This window comes from Tinamus guttatus, unplaced genomic scaffold (assembly GCF_059628265.1).
Source record: "Tinamus guttatus ecotype Peru unplaced genomic scaffold, ASM5962826v1 Tinamus_guttatus_pri_ptg000045l, whole genome shotgun sequence".
Lineage (NCBI taxonomy): Eukaryota > Metazoa > Chordata > Aves > Tinamiformes > Tinamidae > Tinamus > Tinamus guttatus.
The window spans coordinates 882060-900320 of NW_028288579.1; the positions used below are offsets into that span (position 1 = coordinate 882060).

Sequence of the window (18261 nt, forward strand, 5' to 3'; positions counted from 1 at the left end):
CCAGGCACCCTCTTCTCACTGAATACTCTTTGGTTTAGGTATTTTCCTTTTACAAGAATATGCCAATAGCAGCACTAGCAGCACTCAGTTGTCTTCACTACTGTTGACCCAGAAACTGCAATCAAGTCGCATTTTGTGTTCAGCCTTTCCCTTCTTTTACTTCCCCCCACCTCGGTAATAGCCTTAGTACTTGCACTTAATCATCTGCCCTCTCTAGGAGCCAAATCTATGGTTGCAATGTTGAATTTCCACCGTTTCGAACCCGCTCTCTTTAGATACCATCTTAGCAGAAACCACTTTGTTGCAGGCATTTCTTTCAGGCAGGGCTGGAAGGGGCCAGAGGCCTTCACAGATGTTGTTAGACCTAGAACAAGCTGTTTTTTAATGGCATACAGTGATCCAATACTGTAAGAGTTGACTAGGATTATTGTCCCCACCACCACCTCCCTCCACCTGCTCCTTGAGGAAGATACACAAGTGAGCAAGTATCAAGCGCAGTTTAGTTGTATCCTTGACCTCAGAGGCACAGAGGATTTTTAAAGCATTCTTGGCAAAGGAGCCAAAATACCGTTAGAGCCAGAGCTTCACATAAGGTCACAGGATCTGCTCAGAGGCTCAGTAACATACCCCGTCCACTGCCCCCCGAGGCAATGCTCGCAGGAGGAGGAGGAGGAGGCAGGAGATGAAGCTTGCTTTGCAGCATTGATCTCCTCCAATAAGCCCTCTCCAAGTGAGCGAGCAAACACACCAGCCCCTTTTCTGACACCCTTGCCCTACTGAAGAGAAGCGTGTTGACAAAATGCTATGCTCTCTGTGCCACCCCCAAGTGCCAAGAGCAATTCTTTTCTCCCTTTCCTCTCCATCCGTCTCTTCCTTCCTCTTCCAAACCCTCTTACCATGGACTGAGACCTTGCTCCAGCACTCAGCCCTGAGCAAAGACCAGCAGCTTTGCACATAGCTCAACCACTAAGAGAAGGACAGGGCACGGGACACGGTTGCACAGCTCAGGACACTGGGTCAGCGTGAAGGTCTAGCAGCGGCTTGGGAATGTGCATGGGGCTACTTGACCTTCAGCTACTGCCTGGCACAGGCAGGACAGATGTTTGCTTGTTTGGCTTCCCCAACTACACTTCTCCTTACGAGAAAGGAGGAGAATGTGTTTCCCCAGCAAAAGAGAAGAGGGGCCCTAGGGAGTTCCTAGCTCACTTTAGATCCCAGTCTTAAGCTTTCAGAATAAGGTGCAAAAATAAAAGGTCTGAAAAGAAAAAACTAAACCAAAGAAAGCATCTGAGGTTTGAAAACGTTTTTTGTTTGTTTGTTTAAAGCAGCCTGTTCCTTTTTTTTTTTATTTCCTTATTTAAAAAATAAATTCCACTGTGCAAAACTGTGCATTTTCTTTGGTATCCATTTAGGTAGTTTTCACTTAGTACTTTTTATGTTTCTCTATATATTTAATTTCACTTTCCTTTAGACAGAGAATTAAATTCTCCCCCCAAAAATCATAGTTTTGCTGGAGGCTACTGATTGGCCTGATATTACATAATGCCCTTTATGTAATTGGAAAGAGAGAAATTGATTCTAGCTATCAAATTACTGGCCTCAAAAGGAGTTTAGACTTTCTGGCAACATTGGCCTCTCTGAAGTGATCACAAGCTTTTCAACCCAAAAAGTTCAACACTGACTTTTTTTTTTCTTTTTTTTTTTTAAATTACACAAGAGAAAATAAAAACTACACTGCAACAAAAATAACCATTTGTGTTCATGTAGTTAGCAGCAGCTTTTAAAAAATAATAATAATAATAATAAGGCAGATTCTTGCCTTTGTTATGCCATTAAAAACATTCTTGTTCCCTAGAGAGAAGCATTCTGGAAAAAGTTGAAAAAAAATAATAATAACCCAACCAAAGCTTGCCTGCAAGTTCAAGTTTTGTAAAAAAATATATACATAATTTATTCTACAACATATGTGCCTTCTGTTCATACTTAGACATGTTTAGTGCTTTGTGTTTAGAGTTCATTTTCTGTTGTCCCTCCTCTGAGGACAGCCCTAAAACCAGCCCGGTTTCTCAGGTCTGCTTGCCTTACGCCACTCTTCAACAGTACCGTTGTCTGAAAACTGTTCTGGGCCAACTTCTTAGGTCAATGTGCCTGACCGAGGGGTTTATTTTTTATTTTTTTTCCTTCCAACCGAAAGAGAGAGGAAGAGTTTCAGTCATATCTCGGACTCTCGCCGTAGCGGCCGCGGTTCTAGAGGCACCCCTGCTTGGTTGTGATGGTCCATGTCCGGGTGGGTGTCTGTGCTCATGCTCTCAGGCACCCCATTGTCAATCTCGTCCTCCTCTTTGCTTGTGAGGGCTACTTCGTTCTCATAGCAAAAGGAGTTTGCGTTAGAGAGAATGTATTTCTTTTCCGCTAAGTCTCTGGCACTGCAGATGGGTGTGTTGGGCACTTCGTAAGTTTTGTGGAACCTCGAGTAGTCCACTTTGTAGTAGTTTTTCTCTTCAAAGAGCACGGGCTCATAGCGGTGGCCCCAGAGGATCTCATTTGCCAGATATGAGCTACGGCACTGGGTAGTCATTGCAGTAGCTTCCACCATGCCCTCTAATATTACTACAATTTCAAAGTCAGCATTGTCCATGTCTTGTTTGCTCAAGTCATACAAAGGACTGTCTTCATCTATTTCATGTACTATTGTAATTGGGGAGACCAAGAATATGCGGTCTATCCCACTGTCAAACCCTACGTTGATGTCTATTTGATCCAAAGGGATGTACTCCCCTTCCGACGTGATCCTGGATTTGAGGAGTTGTGCTCGCACATGTGCCTCCACCAAGTGGCTTTTCCTCAGGTTCCCAACACGCCACATCAGGCACAGTTTCCCATCTCTCATGGCCACTACAGCATTGTGGCTGAAGACTAGAGTTTCATTTCTCTTTTTTGGCTTAGCCATCTTTGCCATGACAGCACCAATGATGAAGGCATCAATGATGCAGCCTACTATAGACTGGAAAACCACCATGAAAACTGCAATGGGGCACTCATCTGTGACGCACCTGAAGCCATAGCCAATCGTGGTCTGGGTCTCAATGGAGAAGAGGAAGGCTGCAGTGAAGCTGCTCACTTGAGAGACACAGGGTTTGTTATTTTCTTGGTTTTCCAGATCGCCATGTAATAGCGCAATCAACCAAAACACACAGCCAAAAAAAAGCCAGGAGAGGATGAAAGTCAGGCAGAAGATAACTAGCATCCACCTCCAGCGGATGTCCACACAAGTGGTGAAGATGTCTGCCAAGTATCGCTGTCCCTTCTCACCCACGTTAATAAACTGGACATTGCAGTGGCCGTCTTTTTTGACAAAGCGGCTCCTGCATTGCTGTCTGGTATGTACCTTGCTCTTTCCATTCCCAAAGCCGTTGGCAATGGCCATGGTTGCCAGCTTCATGCCGTCCTCTTCCGAAGACACGATGCTGTAGCGGTTGGTTCGCACGCTGCCCATCACTACTGCTGTGGACTGAGGTGCTTCTGCTTTAGAAAACAGTCTAAGTTTCTGCAAAACCCTTTGGAGAAACAGTTTTGAAAGTTCTAGAGGAACACACACACACAGAAAAATTGGGGAGAGGCTGGATTCCCCAAAAGCCCTTGGATCAACCAAGGACAGTCTTCTGGCATGCAGAGTTAGCTTAACAAGTAATCGTCATAGAGAGGGCATGGTCTGCAAGAGAAAGAGAAATGTCGGATTAGATCTTGGAGGAAAAGGATAATGAATCAAATCTGAATGAATTAAATCAAATGACTCCTGTGGATTTGCAGGAAGGTTCCTCATTCTCAATGACAGCATTCTCTGGAATGCAGCATTTCTCTGCGTGCAATTATGTATTGACAGAACTGACATCAATAATGTAAAGAAGTTATCACTCCTTCTGGCAAAAGCACTGAAGTGATCATGTCCCACAGGTCTGTAAGCAATATTCACTCAAAATGGGGCATGCAAAGAATCTGTGCTTTCTGTTTATTTTGAAACAAAAAATAGCTTTAACATAGGTTTGTTTAAATAAGAACACTGAAGCACTTTTTAGTGCTGCACGGTGCCTGTCTCATGGTCTTTGTCACCTAAGAAAAACAAGGGAACATGCAGAAGGGAAGAAACCATGTATTGAAAAAAAGCAATAAATTTGGAAAACACCATTGATTTCCATGAAATGACATCATTGCATAGAATCGTCTTTTTACTAAGTGAGAGTTAAATAAAAATGCATTCTTTGCAAATCATAGGGATGTGATCCTGTGCAAGGTGCTTTAGGTGACCCTCCTTATGCAGGGAGGTTGGAATAAATGATCTCCAAAGGTCCCTTCCAACCTCAACCCTCCTGCAAGTCTATGAAATGGCAGATATAAAGGCTGCATTAACTCCATCAAGTCATCAGGGTCTGGAGAGCTTTAATGCTCACTTTAGGCTCAAGTTGCGTGAGCCAAACTAAACCTAATTAAAGTTCTCATCTGCTCTTGCTACCATGACTGGCAAAACACCACCCTTGAGCAGTCCAGCCTCTCTGTAACTTTTCATAGGCAGTAGCAACAACCTCCCTACCAGAGATGAAGGAAGTCCCATCCCCAAATATCCTAGGGGTCTTGAGGGTCAGCAGCTAAGGCTCAGCAGAGAGGCTGCAAGACGTTCTTCCTGAGGGGAGCAGACACCAAACTTGTTTCAGGGAGGTCTGGCTTAGACCCAGGTTTAGCTTTTAATAAGTGCGTCATCCATTAAGTCATGCACTGTGTATCAGGAAATGTAATTGAAGTACTGCAGAGGGGGCAAGATGTATTAATGCAACTACTCCATCTACCCATACAGTCCATGGAGGAAATAAAACTAAAACCAAGTAATAAGGAATGCCTGCCATGCACTTGCTACAGAAGAGGAGATTTAAGGACCATTTACATTAGTTGAGGATTAAATCATGATACTTTTCATAAATTGATATTATCAAAACTCGTCCGAGTTTGCCCAAAAAACAGTACAACTGTACTCGCCGAGGGGCAAGACCTCTGCAAGCAAGGCAGTTGCAATGTTTCATAGGTCTTCTCTCCAACTCGCATCTCACAGGGGCTGTTACCTCCCTCCCCAAAAGTGGAATCTAAAACCCCTCAGAGTCTTCCAAAAACTTGAGAGATTTCAAACAGTTTCTCCGTCTTCCCATATCCTTCAAGCACATTTTAAAGACTTAGGTCAGCAAACACTTGTTAAGGAAAGAGCAGGTGGCAAATAAACAACGTCATGTTTGTGGTTGCACACAAAATGTTTGCTGCCATAGGATCTCTTTCTGGTTTACTTTCACTGTCTCCTTTTTTCTTACTTCTATTTGTTGTGCAAGAATAAGTCCCAACACATATTTGCTGAGATTAGTCATCTCTGACCTCAGCAATGTAAAAAATACATTTTGGCAGCTTCAGTAATGCCCCATATGAGAACCACTTATCAATGTAGACTTACTGGATGGCATAGTTACCCCTGAGATTATCTGGCTAACTTGGCCACAGTGTGTGTAACTCACTCTCCCCTCATTTTTAATCATGGAGTTTCTCAATCCTGATAGAATATCAATCTCAAAATAAAATAAATGTTTGGAAATCTCAAAAATACTTTTAAGAACCTGAACAGAGAAGAAAAGTGAAATTACTAATGCGTTCTCCACACTAAAGCTCCCTGAAAAAAATCACTGCAGTGCTTTGTAGATTGATCACTTTCACAAACCACATCCTATAGTCGGATCCCTGCTCTGCGTGCATGTTCCAAGTCTGTTTTGTTCCAAGTGGATGGAAATATACTACCCAGGAAACAGGCTGCTTAGAGATTTTTTTTTTCCCCTGCAACCTCTCTTGGATTTTACAGGAAAACTTGCAGCAGAGAGAAACACAAGCTGTAAAGTCTCAAGTGTCAGAATATGCAGCTCCCCCCCCCCCAAAAAAAAAAACCTCTTGACCTGCAGACATTTGTTTGAATTCCACAAGTCACCAAAATCACAACACCAGCTTCCCACCTACAGCTCTCTGCAGTCACAAGTTTGGAAACCGAATTGGTGCCTGGCACCACCGGGTTCCCATCCTGGATGGCTCAGCACCTTCTACCTGCTGCGGTAGCTTTTCCTATGACATTCCTGGCTCATAGCGGCAATCCCTGTCCACTGTGGTGTGCCTCAGGGCTTGTGTGACCAACTTCGTGAACCGCTCTTGTAGTTTGCACAGCAGAGCCCCGGCACACGCCACACATGGACACAGGACACTTGGATTCTTCCTTTTATCACCCAAATTGCAGCAGGGAAGGGAAGGCGACCAGGAACGGCAGGGCTGAGTTCGCTCCCATTCGTGTCTGAGATGGGATTTTAAGATCCCTGCTGTGTCACCTACCCAGCACTGAGTCTACCCAATGTCTGCAACTACTTTCAGGAGAGGTGACTCAAAACCCCACAAAGAATCAAACTAGAGGTTTCTACCATTAAAATCTTTCCACCTGCTGCTTAAAAGCAAAACCAGTTTGTTTCTCCCCTCTCCGTTTCCCAGTATCAGTGTGTTGGTGTCACTGGATTTGTCAAGCTAATGTGGGACCAGTCCTGCCACTCATGGCAGACAAAAGACACCCCAGAACTCACAAAGCAACTTGAATCTTTGTATCATTTGGGCTCAGAAATGCTGCAGCCAGATCCACACTCACAGGTGCAAGCTCAGTCATCACTAGGTGTTTTATTAAATTCAGACCAGCTTATCTTCTGGAACAGAACACAGAGCAGGGCAGCTCATCACTACCAGCCCTTGGACTGACATAGCCTGGTCATAGGCGAAGGATGGGATGGGAAAGCCAGAGGCTCACTCCAGTGGAGGAGATGCTCAGAAGAGCAGGGGAAAGGAGCACTGTGCTGCATCTGCTGCAATTGTGGACCAGCATTGCATCAAATGCAACAAATGGGGCCTGAAAAGCCACTTCCCCCTTACCAAGTGTCCCCCCCCAAGCTCTCCTGTAAGGAAAGACGTAGTGATGAAGCGCATGGAGGGAATTTGTGTGGAAGAGTTTAATACTGAGCAGAACCTGTAAAGCGCAAAAAGAGGCAGGGAGAGGTAAAGAAATAGCAAGAGGAGCAGCGTTAATGAGCGCTCCAAGCAGCTATTCCCAGGCTGGCACCACGCAGCCCCGCTGCGCACGCCGGGCACATGTTGCTAAGAGAGCACAGCCAAGAGAGCACAACCACTACCTTAGCGAAGCGTCTTCCCTGCCGTAAACAGAACAAAGGAGCGCTCGCGGGGCCGAAGCCTTACCCCTTTCCCAGTAGCATTTCCCTGCATCCTGGTATTGCTTAGGAGTCATTACCCTACTGATTCCTCCTCTGCTGTGGCCAGGACTCAAGTCACCCCAACTACAAAGTGATAAACTGCCTTCAGGAGAAGAATTTGTTCTCAATCAGGCAGTGAAAAAATAAAGAAAAAGGAAAACAAAATAAAGGAAAAAGAAAGAGCAGGCATTGCAGGAAAATGGGCAGGATGAAACAGGAGAAAGGAAAGCGCAAGTGGCATTTGCATCTGCTACCCTGCAAAAGAGCAGGGCTCAGGGTATTTCTAGCTGATGACAAAATAACTACAAGTGAAATAGCCATCACCAGGGGGTGTACTTGGTGCACCGGCTTTGAGGATGGAAAAGCAAACAAGTGTAAAGGTAAGGCTGAGAAGACAGGAAAAAAGTCCTGGCTGCTGCTAGGCTGGAGTGGGGAAAGGTGCCTGCGGGCTGGGAGAGAACAAAGATGCAGACCCACATGGGTGTAAAGTCCTCGCTGCAAGTACCTGCTGCCCGTGCGCTGCCCGTGCACAGCCCGGGCCCCACAAAGATGACAAAGCATTCGCTGATCCCCTAAGTAAACCAGCTATTTCCCACCAGTATTTTTTCCTTTGTCTGTCATGAACTAAGTCAAAGCAATGCCGTTTCTTCGCAGGCTCCCCAGCTAAAATGCCTTTTCTTTCTTCCTATTTTCGCGAGAATGATCAAGAAGAAACCTTCCCATTTCCATAGCACCTGTGAATGAAGCTACAGGTTCACTTTGCACCACGCCAAAACATGTGGACGCTCCTTTCCAAAACATGCAGCCGATCTCTAAGCCTTGGTACTTCTGACCTTTCCCTTGTACAGGAAACAAGAGGCAAGGAGACGGAGAAGCGATAGAGCGGCGCTGGCCCTGCAGCACGGCGCTGTCATGCAAACTTCCAGCCCTTCCCCAGAATAACATATCTTGTGGGGGGAGCAGCTGGTGCATGGAAAGTTATGAACATAAACAGATGCTGCAAACAGATGCTCGAGTGCTCCAGCATACCTATCTAATTATTGTAGGCACCGAGAATAGCTCGTGCAGGGTGCAATGAGGCACGCAGGAGTTCCCCCTCCAAACGGCCACGCCGAAAAATGCCACAGATTCACCCGAAGGGGAAGCTTCTCCCGCGGAGTTTCGCGGAGCGGGGAGCCACGCATCGTTCCCCACTGCGGAGCGGGGTGGCCCTCGAGCGGCGACCCGGGAAGAGCTGCAGAAGAAAGAGGCTCCTTACCTGCCGCTGCCTTCCCAGGAGATGCGTGCGGGGCTCGGAGGGGTAAGATCCAGGAGCCGGGGGGGCGCAGCGAGCCAATCCCGGGTGCCCGCCGGCCGCACCGCTTGCAACTGAGCCACTCAATGAGCCGCGGCCCCTTTTTTTTGCGGGCTGCCATGTGATGTTTAATAGCGGCGCGGCCGTCCCCGCCCTCCGCGCTGCCCCGCGCCAATGGGAGGCGGGAGGCCGGGCCGCGCAGCGCGGCGGAGCGGAGCGGAGCGCCTCGCACGGAGCCGCCGCCGGAGCCGCAGCTCTCCCGGGCACCGCGGAGCCGCCGGGCCCCGAGCGCAGCCCGCGGCACCTGCCGCCCGCGCCCCCCTCGCCCCGCGCGCCCCCCGGGACCTGCTCGCTCCGGGTCTCTCGGGACAATAACAGGAAAAAAAAAAAAGAGTTTTATCCCTTTTGGGGACCACGCTCCCACTTTCTTTCTTTTTTGAACGGCACACGGTGCCTGGTCACAAAGAACTGAGAGCAACTTGCGCTATAAGCCACAGTCGAGCATTCTGCAACACGGCAATCACTTTTAACATTCTAAGACCCCTTCCAAAATAAGAGCTTCGATCCCCGAACTAAAGTCTCCTGAAGCAAGGCTGGAAGCAAGAGAGCTATTTGCCTGGCTGCAGTATCTGGGACCTGTCTCTTTGTTTCATGCATCACCTGTGGCAGCTCACTCAGTCCGCTGCCCGGCAGCTGTTAAGAACGGCAGAAATCAAAATGATTTTAGTAGCTTGTCCTCCCTGGAGTGGACACAGCCTAAGATATCTGACAAAGAAAACAAGCTTGAAATGTCTGGCCGAGAGCCTTGCAGGAACAAAAACAGCCTTGTAAGCATGCTACGAAGTTTGCCAAAGCCGGGCGCTGATGGACAGTGCAGGGGTGTTAGTTTCCGAGGCAGGTGTCCTCTGTGGCCGCTCTCCTGCTGCCCTTGGGAAGCTGAGTTCCTGAGCACTAACAGCTGAAACGCATCAGCCGGGCCCCGTGCATCGTGTTGGAAAAACATGAGCAAAGGTGGCCTGCCGAGTGCTGGGGGCTGCAGACCACACAAGGCTTTAGAAACAGGCAGAAGTGCCTTGAGTTGTACCCGGGATGAGGTGGCAGCCCTTGCAGCCTGCCGAGGACCGGCGCTGGGATCACTTGCGGGACAAGGGAGTGCCTTCTGCTTGCGAAATGCTGCGGGACAGAGTGGTCCAAGCAGCTCTGCTACTCTCCTTTGGGGAGCTCTCCTACCTTTACCAGCAACAGGGGGAACTGCAGCCACTAAGTGTGGCTTTTTAAGTTCCCTAAACTCTCCTCCATCCTACATTTGTGTTTCAGGTTTACCCTAGGACACGTAATGTTAGTACTCTTTAAATATTCACTGAAAATGCCCACATGCTCCCTTGTATTCTGGTTGCCACTGACCGTGGTTATGGTCATTTACAGTATTTGCCGAGTTCCCTATACTCTGAATGAGGAAGTGCTGCATTATTGCAGCAACAAATACAATGGCCAAGTGCAACTTGCCCAGTTTTGTGTGCTCAGGATGCGCAATCTTCTCTTCCCCCTCTCTATCATGTAAAGACAAGGTCTTGTATATGTTGAGCAATACAGCATGTTGGGCAATTGTATTATTTGTAAGTTATTCTTGGGTCATTCTGTTCTTTATGAATTGGAAGAAAAAGCACCAGTCAAGCATCAGTCCTATAATGCAGGTAAGTTTCCCATAAATTATAATTCTCGGAAAAAAAAATCCATTGAGAGAATGACTGCAATTATATTATTCATTTAATAAAATCAAGACTATCCATCCATAGGATCTGAAAGTCATAGAGACACATACTACACAGTTTCCACTACTACAGGGGAGGAAAAACTCATTCATTTCCTTAAATGTATGTGTCCTTTTTAGGAGCAGCTAAAACAGGAACAGTTTAACACATTTTGATAAAGTATGTGCTTGTGTGGATGCTTCTGTAATAAAGTAGAACTGAGATATGATATTACTAAGAGATGCTCTGCTGAGAATACATGCAATTTGCTGGAGGATGGTCTTGAAAATTCTCCTAAGATGTTACAGATTAACACGTGACCTGCTAGGCTCTTACTCAGTCTTTGCTCATGCAAACTGACTGATGAAAGACATCAGATCTACTGGATCCAGATATACCAGACCAAGTGATATGAAAGGCTTATTCACAGCAGAGCAGGCTTATGGGTCAAGCCATTTAGTATTTTGCACCAAAGAAAGGTTACAGCATACACATTGTGGGTACCTTACAGCTTTCTTAAAGTCCAAGCAGGGCTGCCCAGAAAGCTTTTCTTAGAATGAAATATTGATTATAAACTGTTTTCCAGAAAACTGTAATTATAACAGAGTGTTACAGTTGTCTGCATTAACTTCAGCAAGAGAAGTGCTTCCAAACTCCCCAAACAGGGAAGTTGAGTTGCAAGAGAAGTTTCTAAAAAACCCTTTCCTGTTGCAAGAAGCCAGGACAAAGAGGGCGCGAGAGATGAAAACTTAACCCTCAAGAGTGAGTAAAGGTTTGTTTTTCCTCTCTCAAAGAATAGTTTTCTAATTCAATGTGGTCTAGCTACTGTAGCATCTTCCTGGCTCCCTGTGTACCTCCTCAGTGAAGTATGAGAAGAGCGATTTGGGATGGTCTTAACTGAGGGACTTCCAAGGCAAAACCTCTTCCCTACAGAAGAAGCAGGGATAAGAAGGGATTGTGTAAAACCAGAACAATCTTGGTTTCAAACTCATATAGGAAGCATACAGAACACAGCCAGCAAAATAGCAGGACAGTGTTTCTCAGGTAACTTTTAGCCAGGCCACATCAGTGAAGACTTCTCTCCCTACGTTTTCTGCTTTCAAGCATCATTCTCACCTTTGCCCATCATGCAGGCACTCTTGCCTTCTGTCTTTGCAGATCTGCAGGTACCTGATGGCAGCAAACTTGATGGGAGCATTGCAGGCACCACACTTGCCAGCTGGGACCAAGGGGCTCCAGCCCTTGCCTTAATGCACAAGAGAAGTTATTAAATTGCTTTCTCTGCCTTGGCGGTGATATGACCTAATTATCAGATTGCATTAGTCTTCATCTCTTAAAGTGGCCAATCCTGGTTTGGTTCTCCAGATTTTATTGCCAGTTGAAAATAGCTTGATTCTATTGCATTTGCAAAGAAAAAGTGGCTTTTACTGGTAGCCATCGGTTTCCACAAGATGAGAAGAAATGCCATAAATACTATATTGTTGTTTTTCTTGATCTCACCATTTCCATGCATGTAAACTGGCAAAAGTTAGCCTTTCTTCTCTAACCATTAAGTCAACTGGAAAAAATCCATCAGGAAAAGGTGGTTTCACCATTCACACTAAACTCCTGGGGTTTAGACATTAACTGCATCTTTATAGGTCTAATGCTGGGCTCTCCAAGGGAAAATTAAGCCACATTTGCAGTAGAAGGACAGGATAAATCCAATGAAAATTCCACAAAGAGACAGTTACACATTTGATGAAAGACTTAAGAGAGCAAATAAATGTATTTTGTGCTTTGCAGGAAAATAGAATATACAGATGTGCAGCCAGTGACACAGTTATATTGTTCATATAAGGGGTGAAATATGACATAGGAAATTGAATTGTTTTATGTATCTGAGAACAGTGGAATTCACACACCATTCACATTTTTCTCCCTTTCCTTCTCAGATACTTTGTGTCTATAATCCTTGCGGAAGATTTCAGTCTGAGTCTTATTCTAAAATCAAATCTCCAGCCACTGACTATATTTTGAGATATTACTGTATATATCTTCAGCTTTTGCTACTGCAGATGCGGAAAGCAAGGTGAAGAATCTGGAAATAATAAATTATAATTAGTAATCCATAGCTAACAGCAACGGTTTATAACTGGCAATGCAAAAGCAACCCAGGAAGTTCTGCCAAAGAAAAAACTTATTTCCAACACTATATTCCTTGGGGTTAATTCTCAATAAATTAAGATGCCAGATTTCAGGCATCTTATTTTCTAGCTTTTAGACTTATTGAGATCTGACAAATACCTTCCGGTAGAAAGTGAGTGCAGTCAGATCCTAACAGATTTGAGTATTCTCTACAAGAGCAAAGGCACTAGAAAATTACTAGGAAGTTATTTAATGTAAACCTTGCACAGTCTTACTTTTCTAGAAGCGTTACTGTAGCAGGACCTGTATTAGCACTTAGTGATGCTGTCTCAAGAACTTTCATAATTTAAGGTTTATGGATAAGCTCTTTGGAAATGCAGCAAGCTTACTGCCTTTGATATGTAGTATATTTTGTGGTGTGGCAATATCCTTTATCACTGCTGATTCAGCCCTCCATCATCCTCCTCCGGTGATTTGTCCTTGATGGTAACACTGGGGAGTGTATGTTTGGGGTGTTCTCTTTAGCGTTCTCTGGACTCTGGAGCTTTTTAGCTGAACTGCTATTAGTGTAAAGGGGGAAAAACATTAAAACAACAACGACAACAACAAAAGTAGAGTTTGAAATTAGAAGTCCTGAGTCCAGAGAGGTCTCAAACTATTTATGGATGTGGTCTTATTCTCATTTACATTTAAATAGTACTGAGATTAATCAAGTATTTTAGTCCAAGTGATTAAACCTGCCTAAGCAAATAAATATTAATAAGGCCAACGTTTTCCTGTTAATCTCAGAGTTTATCTAATGATCTTCCATGACTCCCATTCTTTGTATATCTCAAGGGAAAGGGAGTTAATGGTTAATAAAAACTTGCCAGAGTGGTGAGAACATGCCCAAGGAGCTGACATCGGGAACCTAACAATTCCTGGAAGGAAAAGGGTTAAGAGCCAGCAATTCACACATACAAACACTATGACCACACTTTCATTCTCTTCCTTAGCACTTCAGTTTCTAGTGGTACTGGCCTGCCAGGTTTTCTAAGCCCAGGATAGGCTCATGCTCAGCTGAACAGAACAGGGTAAGAGCATCTTTGCATTTCTCTAGCTTGCAGACTCCTGATTGCCTGCAAACCATTTAAAGCAGGAGGCCTTTCAGGGGAGGAGATTTTCCTAGGTCCTGTGGTGATTCCTTGCTGTGGGCCAGTGAGACCAGTTACTTGCTTGAGAGCCCACAGCCAACTTTCAGATGCATCTGCAGCATCCTCTGCAGTCCAGAAGTGGTGGCTGGTGTCCATCCCTGCGCACAGGAATGGGAACTTCAGCCCTCTTCCTCAGGATTACCTAATTTTTACGCAGTTAATCCTTAGAGAAGGTTGATACCTATCCATGAAGCTGGAGAGCGCTGCAGGTAAAGATGTGTTTCTGGTCCACTTGTCTATCCCTGTACCATCCTACCCACCAAAAATACTCTCACGACAGCAAACCAGTTAGCAAAAAAAAAAAAAAAAAGAGCGGGGTGGGGGGTGGTAACTTACCTTTTGGTGTTCTGTGGGTAAGGAGGAAAGGGTAACCCTTACTCACCCACATTTCCCCCAGTTCCACTGCTGCCATAAGAGAAGGGATGCAGCAGGGATCTGCTTTGGCTCTGTGTGTTACCATAGGCGGGAATGTGGAAAATTTCCAACGGGAAAGGGAGTGTTGAGAGAGAATGAAAAGCAAATTGCAATAGAAACAGCTAGAAACCTTGTGCCTTTTTTAAGATGAATGTGAAGGATGTGCCTTTTCTGTGGCTCTCCCACTGACCCATTTGAATTACACAGCTCAGCCCACTGATGTGACTCAAGCTGGGCAGCTTCGCTCTCTTAGATGACATTTGGCAGTTCCTGAGAGAAGGGTGACGTGACCTATGTGGGCATAAAACACATCCTGCTTCCAACAGCAGAGCACTATACCCAGGAGTGATCGAGATAGCCTCTGTTTAAACCCTACATGGTTTCCTTGTGTTGCCATGCCTATATTGCATTTCTACCAAGGATCAGTTTATTATCACTGTACCTCATTACCTGTCAGTGCATCTGCTCTAGTGAAGACGCTATACATTTATAAACTCAGAAGCATCTGATTTGCATTAACGTTGCTAGATGCATAAATTATTGCTCCATTAATTTCCTCACATATTTTACCTTGTTGTATTAACTTAGATGCAAGTGTCTTCAGTGCTTTCTAGCAGTTTGTACCAGAATCTGAGAAATTGCCTGGAGTTCATGGCTGCAACGTAAACACTAATAGTGGAGGCTCTTTTTTTTTTTTTTTTTTTCTCTCCTGGAAAGCAAATAAACTTTGCTAAGGAGGGAAAAAAAAAAAAAAAAAGCATTAGATCATTGGCCATTGTAGAAGGAAAAACAGTTACATAATACTAAGCATTTTCCTGTCCCTACTTACATCAAACAGAAACCTCGGTCTTCAGGCTGGTAGCCCCTAATTCTCTGCATGGCAATGGAAGATGTGTTATACCCATCAGGCTAGCAGGGATGGGGGATGGATAACCTGGAGCTGGTACCTGGCAGCCTCAGCTCTACTGCCGGAGCTTCAGGAGCATCTGTGGTCCTGCACACCCGCATCCCGCATCCTGCATCCCACATCCACAGCTCAGGAAGCTCAGCTGGGCGCGGAGCACTCTGGGCAGTGAGCGGAGTCTCTCGCTGGCAAACAAAGGACATCCAGCCCCACATGTAGCTCCCGTGGGCTGGGAAAGGGAACAGAAAAATTAAATGAGCTGACACCTTCCTAAATTTCCCTCCGAACCTAAATTGAACATATGAGTAAAACCGAACCGAGCTCAAATTGTTGGCGAAATTTCCTGATATTGTTTGTGGCTGATGATTTGGAGCGGCTTTCCAAGGCGCACCCGCCGAAGGGCCACTGTCATTCGAGAAATCTGTCGTCAGAGCGGAAACAATCCTAAGCAAGAAAATGCCGCCGTTTCCTTTCTTCCGCTATCACGATCTCATGCTGCTTATTTGCTTTTCTGATGACATTTTGTGCCTCCGGGCTAAATTCTGCCTTTCACTTACGCAGATACACAGGGATTAAGATTTGTTCACTCACCCCTAGGCATCTTGAAATTCTGGCCAAACCATGCACCCTGTGTTCTGTTTCTGCCTGATTAGGGGGCATAAACCAAGGGGAAGGGGAGGCTCTTCTGGCTTTTATTCCAGCAAATGCCTCCCTGTGTGCTACACCATGGAGTCATGAGCCGTGCATTTCTGTGTAATCTCCCTAATACGTTAAAAGTTGGCCTCGATTCTCCAGTATTACTTGAGCCAATGCCCGAACCCTATCAAGCAATCCTGAGATGGAGGCTGGAGGGAAAAGGATTGCGCCGTTTCTCATCAAGTGTTAGAAAATCATTTGCAGTTATTGAAGTTATTGCAACCCGTGGGTGACATGTGGGACACCACCAGTCTGGGGACCTCCACAGGATTCACATTGCCGGGGACGGGTGCTGCAAGGAGCAGGGTCTCTGCGAGGGGGCCAGGCTCCCTCTGTCCCTCCTCTGCTTGGGGCTGGCTCAACACTGAAAGGCGCTTTGCGCTTTACCCTTGTGTCTCCTGACAGCACTGGGGACATAAGAACCCTTTGCGGCACAGAGTACAGGAGGACAATTCTTTTCTACCTGGGCAATTCTGGCCCCTAGAGACAAATGCCAGCAATGCCAGTCATTTCTGGGTGTTTTATCCAAAAAAAAAAATCCTTCCAATTTAGATATGTTAGAAATCACCAGAGGTGAATGTTTCAGAGGTGCATGTTGCAGAGAGCTGTTTGCTTTGCATTATTCACACTCGGCAAGCTTTGGCAGTTTGCTTCCCTGACCTTACTTTGATGTAAGTTTTTCAAGCTGAACTGGTTTGGATACCATGAATATCTGTTCTGAATCTCTGTTAGAAATTTCAATTGAACTTGAGTCTTTTTTGGAAGGTCCAGGGAGAAACAGAAGATTTCCAAGCATCTCTGTATGCTTGGAGGTGTCTTTCTCTCAGAGGAGAGAAGAGAAAACAAGCAGGCCTATTTGAGTAATTTAATCTGTATCAGGTAATTTACTACAAGGCAACACTTCAATATTCAGTGCCTATTATTTTACAGCATACAAGTATCCTTGACCTTGCTCTTTGCTAACCTCAGTTGCATTTCAAATAGCACTTGTAAGAAGAAGCCTCCCTAAGGAGCAGATCTGCAAGTCAAAATCATGACTTCCTTTGCTCAGAAAAGGATCCAGATCTGTGCATCAGTGCTGTGTCCCCTCCCTTTATGTGGTGAGGCTGTTCCAGCACTTTCATCATCTCTGGTAAAATTAGCGCTATAGTAATTACCCTCGGCCAAATATACAGCTGATGAACGTGCATGTATTTCAGAGGGAGGAGATTTGCAATGAAAAGGGAAGATTTTTTATTAATGTCCTGTTTTTTTAAAACTACCCCCAGGGGAGCAATGGTTCTGTTGCCCCTTGAACGGGCACTGGTACGTGCGGTTTTTCTTGCTTGAGCTTTGCACCCATTTTCCTGCGGACTGCTAATGCAAACTCAGGTTTTTCCAAATCACCCCTTCAGCGCAGACCGTATCAAGGGAGACCCCTTTTGCTCTCGTATCAGCTAGAGGTTTGTTGGAGGGTGTTGAGAAGTGGCTTGTGGCCTGGTGTGTACAAAGGTGTGTTGGGTTGCTGTTTTGTGGGCATTTCAGGAATAAACTGTGATTGAGGTCTAGATCTGTTGGTTCTTTTTTTTTATTGTTTTATCTAGTACCTCTGCCAAAAGAAGGATAAAATAGGAAGAAAGAGAAATGAGAGCCAGTGAGACATTGGTGGTTGCCAATGAGGAGTGACACTCCACTCTCCCAAATGAAACAAATGGCAAAGGATAGGGGCACGTTTGCCTATGGAAAAAGTGATCCTAGAGGAGAAGACATTTAATCAATGATGCACAGTGAGTAATTGCAGCAACTGCAACAAAGATCAGCAGATCTGCGTCCCAGCTCACATCCTACCATACCTCCGTCTGGAAACTGTCCTTTTGAAATTGGTGGGACCACATTTCCTCCGCATGAGTAAGGTCCTTGATTGAGGCTGACAAGGTTTTCCTCTGCAATCAAAAGGGTCTTTTTTGATTCTCACCTGGAGATCTGCCACAAGATCTACCCATTTATGCCTAAGCCCTATTTTCATGCTTGCTTTTGGGCACAGGAACCTTTCTGCCTACCACAATGATGTAAATATCAGTCAAAATTAATTGTAACACACCTAAAGGGTGACTCCACAAGGACAGCATGCTAGACATGTCCTGTAGGGTCATTTCAGTGAGTCACAGAGCACAGCAGTGGCATTGGGATGCACTGGGGACTGTCCCCCACCTCCTGATCTTCTGTACAGTGGTTACACAGAGGCCATCAGCTCCTACCAGCATGTGGGATAGGCAGGAATTGTGCTGAATGAACATCAGACCAAAAAATAGTCTGTCAGGCGAGTCTGGGAGACACCCTGTGATCAAAGATGGGGAAACACGAGGAACAAATTCAATGCCCGGTAGTCTCAGCCGACCAGCTGCCTGACACTTGTGGAGCTTCCTCCTCACGCTGCAGCAAAGGAGAGTCTGAGGAGAGGATGTGAAGAAGGATGATGATATAGATCGTTCAGCAGATGTTTAATTGGAGCTACTCCCATGCGTGAGAGAACGCACGAAGCTGCTCAATGGAAAATGTGCGTTCAGAAGTGGACATGGCACTG

At 45.5% G+C, this 18261-nt stretch overlaps 1 protein-coding gene across 1 annotated transcript; it reads right to left on the minus strand.

Annotated features, from left to right (window-relative positions):
* Positions 1-1461: 1461 nt before the first annotated feature.
* On the minus strand, positions 1462-8700 carry KCNJ2 (potassium inwardly rectifying channel subfamily J member 2). The gene is made up of 2 exons (XM_088537596.1): positions 8578-8700; positions 1462-3712 (listed from the first exon to the last, which is right to left on the minus strand). Exon 2 carries the CDS (start codon positions 3494-3496, stop codon positions 2213-2215), a length of 1284 nt encoding a protein of 427 aa, XP_088393722.1. The 5' UTR covers positions 3497-3712; positions 8578-8700; the 3' UTR covers positions 1462-2212.
* Positions 8701-18261: the final 9561 nt, after the last annotated feature.

Bases quoted from the DNA above. Each gene is read 5' to 3' on its own strand.
- KCNJ2 (XM_088537596.1), bottom strand. From the start codon at position 3,496: ATGGGCAGCGTGCGAACCAACCGCTACAGCATCGTGTCTTCGGAAGAG.